General features: G+C 35.7%; 1 protein-coding gene across 1 annotated transcript in view; it reads right to left on the bottom strand.

Moving 5' to 3' along the window:
• The window catches only part of LOC119466982 (fibrocystin-like), a 20,470-nt gene extending 17,623 nt beyond the window's left edge, over positions 1–2,847 (bottom strand). Inside the window, exon 1 of the mRNA XM_037727915.1 lies at positions 2,750–2,847. Within this exon, the coding sequence (XP_037583843.1) occupies positions 2,750–2,759 (10 nt within the window). The 5' untranslated portion in view covers positions 2,760–2,847. The remainder of the gene's footprint in view (positions 1–2,749) is intronic.
• Positions 2,848–6,268: the final 3,421 nt, after the last annotated feature.

The following is a 6,268-nucleotide window of genomic DNA, read 5'->3' as shown; positions in this document are numbered from 1 at the left end:
ACAAAATCAATGTGCAAAAATCACATGCATTCCTATACACCAATAACAGACTTAAAGAGAGCCAAATCAAGAACAAACTTCCGTTCACAATTGCCACAAACAGAATAAAATACCTAGGAATACAACTAACAAGGAACGTGAAGGACGTCTTCAAGGAGAACTACAAGCCACTCCTCAACGAAATAAGAGAGGACAAAAGCAGATGGAGAAATATTCCATGTTCATGGTTAGGAAGAATCAATACTGTGAAAATGGCCATACTGCCCAAAGTAATTTACAGATTCAATGCTATCCCCATCAAGCTACCAATGACCTTCTTCACAGAACTGGAGGGCTTTGAATCTTAAATAACATTTATAAACCAATAATAAGTAACAGATAAATAGCACACATGGTATGCTTGAAATTGTTCTGTGTTCCTTACTGACATTAATTCACTTACTCTGTATAATAACCATAAGAATTGCCAGTATTATTAGGGCCATGTTACTGATGAGGCCACTGAAAGACACAGAGAGAAGTTACTTCCTCTTACTTGAGGCCACAAAGTCTCTCAACAGGGAGTCATATTTAAACCCAGTCTATTGGACATCTGGGTTCCATGCTCTTAACTGTCACACTATCCTGATTCTCCAACTGACAGTGAGAATTCATTAAATCTTATTAGTAGCAGAGTGACATGAGTAGATACTGATTTTAAAAGAGGGCTTAGATGGCTCTGGATATCAAAAATCCTGGCAACAGTAAAATAGGAGAGATGTATACTTTACTCTTCTTCCCCCACCACAAATTTCTAGCACCCCAACTATACCCATGCAATTTTGGTTAAAAGCTATAATGTGGTAAATTTACAATCTGAATCTAGTAGTCATGCTCAGTTCCAACAGTTCAATAATGTTAAGTGCTACGGTAGTGCTTTGTGAAGGCAAAGTGCTGAAGAAAGCGACAGCCAAACACTTTATCTGCAAATGTTAAAAGCCTAAAAACACAGAGATAAAAGGGAAACTTAAGTGCCATGGCAATAATAGAATAAAACAAAATTTATTTAAAGCTACCAATAATTAGGTGTTTCACAGCTGGTAATAATTTCCAAAGAAAAGGAGGAGATGCCTCATGATTTGTCTTCAAAATGATACTCTTCAGATTTGTACAAAGCTTAGAAGATAAAGAAACACATCTGCTGTGATCCCCAGAGGAGGATTCGGATAACACATCCTTCTATTTTTAATTTGAATGTCCTAGTAAAATGGCCTTTTGATGCTCCCCTCTCATCAATCTAAACTTTTCCACAGGAGCCCTATCCCTGTCTCATTTCTAATAATTTATTAATAAGCCACCACATAAAAAAAAGTTCCTTAATAAAACAGTCAGGCACTGTGGACTGCTTAATGTAGTTAATTTAAGTGGGCCACTGAGATTCGCATAGATTGCCCTATGAGATTAAGGGAGAGATTAGCACCACTCTTGCCATTCACTGGAGATGGCAGCTGAATATGAAGAGCTATTCAGATGGCAGCATTCAAACATCTGTCCTGAGTTTACATGCAATAATATGGACAAGAGGCTTCTAAAAACCAAAATTAGAATAATCTTAGATGGAATCTTGAAATGATCCCTGTCCCCTTCTCTCTTTCTCTATTTTGTTCAATACCATTCCCATGTACACCCCATACCCTCTACCATTATTTCGGTGCAGGTCTAGGAGCCAAAATGTGGCTAATATGTTGGGAAAATTTAAAAACCAAACAAAACAAAGTACATCTTTATTTCCTTTATGGAAAAATATACAAACAAACTGATACACACGCTCATGCATGCGCTCACACACACGCATATAACGCACACATGCAAGATCTCACTTAGCTACTTAGAGGCAGAATAACATTGGACTGCTATTATTTTTTGCTTAAACACACATTCGGAACCACTAAGATTGGTATGCCTTTTCAAGTAGAAAATGTGATAACTGACTCTTTAGAGTACACATTTTTAAATGTTTCAGGCCCATGGAAATTATATGAATATTTTTCATGTATTATACTCACATTTGGCAAAGCCATCTTGTACTCTGTCCAGTCTTCCTATCTGCAGCATTCTTTGTAGGACGAGAGCAAAGCATTTGTCCCAGGCAAATGCTTATCTTTTCTCTGTTTAGCACTAATCTAACAGCAATTTAACAATATAACAAGTAATATCATCTCACATAACACACCATGTTGGCAAATCATACACTTTGCCAAAAGTGCAACTGAACAAAAGCATTGCTTAACAAAGCTGACTCATTTATCAACGGTTCTGTACTCAATCTAATTTGCGTAGTTGGCATTTGGCAACTGTACTCTTCTTTCCCAAATTCATAATGTTGCCAAATTGGCAGCTTTGCAATAGCTAAAGGAAAGATTATATGCCTATATTCTGGTTTTCCCTTTCCTCTGTGTAATGAACTCAAATGTTAAACCAATAATCTTCTACTAAAATATATATATATATATATATATATGTGTGTGTGTGTGTGTGTGTGTGTGTGTGTGTGTGTGTGTGTCAATTCAAATAATTGATGAACAGCTGAGTGAATCAGCCAGACCTGTGTATTTTTCTGCTGGCGTATAATTTCCTTGAAGGTAAGTAACAAAGACTAAGAAGGGTCTATAAACTAAATTGCTTCAGAAACAGAACTGAAGGAGAGGGAGGCTCAGTCCGACCACAGTGGGTCTTTCCTGTGAGGATCATCTCCACCCTCTGAGCTTACCTTCTCCCATCACAGTGTCTTCTTTTTTGCTCCCCTGTGATTCTTGGCATTTGGATGAGATGTGGATATGATTATTTTGATTATTAGTCTGGGATTCAGGAATCTCTTTAGGTTTCGTTTCTGTATGAATGGAAAAAAAGAAGGGATTTTTTTGTTCAGATAAAAAGAACATTTTTATTTGTAAGTAGGACCATCAATATTTAGGTGTTTCCCTTGTATGTACTCTTGTCCCATAATTATCACATACATGCAATAGAATGCACATAACATACTCAGAGTTCAAGAAATAATGGCATCAAATCCTATATACTGACCATCAACTTTATGGTATACAACTGTCCTGTCTGATACAAATAGCAGCCACCTGTGGCTACTCATCACTTAAAATGTTACTAGTTCAAATTGAGATGTATTATAAGTATAATGTACACATTCAATTTTGAGAAAAACATAAACTACCAATAAAATTTTTATATTTATTGCATGTTGAAATAATATTCTTGATATATTATGTTAAATGGCTACTAAAAAATTACATATGTGCCTTGCATTTGTGGCTCATGTTACACTTCTGTTGGACACAGCTGATTAGCTAATGACAGAATATTACTAACACTTTTTTAACTTTAATTTTGAAATGAGTATTGGTTCACAGGCAGTTGTCAAGAAATATACAGGGAGGATTCAAGCACCTTTTCCCAGCCTTCTCCATTGTTAACAACCTGTGTAACTACAGTATGATATCAATACCAGGGAATTGAGACCAGTTCAAGCCACAGAACTCAAGATGACAGGAGCTTTTAATTGAAGATTGTATATCTTCAGTCTATCCGTGGTTGAAGAGATACTTCATCTTCTATTCATTTATTTAATAAATGTATTAATATAAGATATATTTATATTCCTTATGTCAAACACTGTTCAAGGCTCTGGGATGAATATAAAAGATCTGATCCCTGCCCTCATAGAGCTTTTATTCTAGTTTGGATGGCAGAGGATAAACAAATTTGTAATATAAAGCAAAATAATACTATACTGTGGCATGAAAAGGAGATAGTTAAAGAGTAGGAAGTAGACCTTTTTTTTTCTTTTTCAACTTTTATTTTAGGTTTAGGAGTACATGTATAGGTTTGTTACAGGTAAATTACACATCACTGGGATTTAGCGTACAAATGATTTCATCACCCAAGTAGTGAACACAGTACCCAATGGATACTTTTTCAACCCTTACTCCCCTCTAACCTTCCCCACTCAAGTAAGCTCTAGTGTCTATTGTTTCTCTCCTTATGCCAGTATGTACTCATTATTTAGCTCCCATTTATGAGAGAGAACATGTAGTATTTGGTTTTCTGTTCCTGCATTAATTCACTTAGGTTAGTGGCCTCCAACAGCATCCATGTTGCTGCAAATGATGTTATTTCATTCTTTTTATGGCTGCATACTATTCCATGGTATATATGTATCACATTTTCTTTATCCAGTCCACTGTTGATGGGCATCTAAGTTGATTTCACGCCTTTGCTATTATGAATAGTGCTGCAATAAACATACAAATGCATGTGTCTTTTTGGTATAATGATTTATATTCTTTTGGGTATATGACCAGTAGTGGGATTGCTGAGTTGAAAACTTCTGTTTTAAGTTATTTGAGAAATCTCCAAACTACTTTGAATAGTGGCTGAACTAATTTACATTCCCACCAACAGTATATCAGCATTCCCTTTTCTCCACAACCTCACCAATATCTGTTATTGTTTTGATTTTTTAATAATAGCCATTCTGACTGGTATGACATGGTATCTTATTGTATACCAGACTTCAAACTATACTACAAAGGTAGAGTAATCAAAACAGAATAATACTGGCAAAAAAAAAAAAAAGACACATAGACCAATGGAACAGGTTAGAGAACTCAGAAATGAAGCCACCACACACATACAACCATCTGATCTTCAACAAAGCCAACAATAACAAGTGATGGGGAAAGTACTTTTAATCAATAAATGGTGCTGAGATAGCTGGCCAACCACATGCAGAAGAATGAAACTTGACCCTCTCACTATGTGCAAAATTCAACTTAAGATAGATTAAAGACTTAAATGTAAGACCCAAAACTATAAAAACCCTGGAAGAGAACCTAAGAAACACCATTCTGGACATAGGCCTTGGCAAAGAGTTCATGATAAAACCTCCAAAAGCAAATGCAACAAAAACATAAATAGACAAGTAGGACTCAATTATCTAAAAAGCTTCTGCACAGCAAAATAAACTATCAACAGAGTAAACAAACAACCAACAGAATGAGAGAAAATATTCACAAACTATGCATCTGACAAAGCTCTAATATCCAGAATCTGTAAGAACTTAAATCAAATATCAAAAAAACGAACAATCTTATTTTAAAAATAAGCAAAGGACATGAACAGACACTTCTTAAAAGAAGGCATACATGTGGCCAAAAACATAGGGGAAAAAATGCTTATCATCACTAATCATTAGAGAAACACAAGTAAAAACCACAAGGTACTTTTTTGGATAGGCATGATCAGGAAGGATATACCGAGATAAAATCACAGTAAAACAAAACAAAAAACCAACAAGAAAAGGGAAAAAAAAAGCCAATTTCACTTAAGAATATCTTTGATAAAGCAGTAAAGAGAATTAATTTTATTTAAAATGTGTATGTGATTTTCCTGAGAAAAAGCAATTTTGCAATGGAATTTTGAGCTAAACTAGCTGATTTTTTTCATGGAACACCATTTTTGCTTGAAAGAGTAAGAAAGAATGATTGAGAAATTATGGTTATTCATACTTGTATATTTGGCAGATTTTATTTTTTCTTAAATGAATGAAGTGAGCTTGTAAAAAAGAAACAACTTACAGTATTTGTTGCCAGTGATAAAATTCATTTTCATGGGAAACTTAGAATTTTGGAAAACTTGTATCAACTTCATGAGCTTCACATGTTTCAGCCGGGTGCGGTGGCTCACGCCTGTAATCCCAGCACTTTGGGAGGCCGAGGCGGGTGGATCACGAGGTCAAGAGATGTAGACCATCCTGGTCAACACGATGAAACCCCGTCTCTACTAAAAATACAAAAAATTAGCTGGGCATGGTGGCGTGTGCCTGTAATCCCAGCTACTCAGGAGGCTAAGGCAGGAGAATTGCCTGAACCCAGGAGGCGGAGGTTGCGGTGAGCCGAGATCGCGCCATTGCACTCCAGCCTGGGTAACATGAGCGAAACTCCGTCTCAAAAAAAAAAAAAAAAAAAAAATCTAATTCTTAAAGATTCATGTTATTAACAAACGTGATCTTTTTGAATAGTAGAATGAAATATGTCAAAATGGAGAAGATCTTCACGACTCCATGAAACAATATTTTCAATTGGTCCAATCCTAATGCATGAGTAAAAGCTCCATTCAAAGTACATAATGAGACTGGTGGATTTTCACATAACAGGGACAGCTATCTCAGCACCATTTATTGATTAAAAGTACTTTCCCCATCACTTGTTATTGT

The sequence above is a fragment of the Cebus imitator genome, unplaced genomic scaffold, assembly GCF_001604975.1.
Source record: "Cebus imitator isolate Cc_AM_T3 unplaced genomic scaffold, Cebus_imitator-1.0 Scaffold248, whole genome shotgun sequence".
NCBI lineage: Eukaryota > Metazoa > Chordata > Mammalia > Primates > Cebidae > Cebus > Cebus imitator.
Note: the sequence above shows the minus strand (reverse complement) of the source record. Positions and strands in the feature narration are given on the sequence as shown.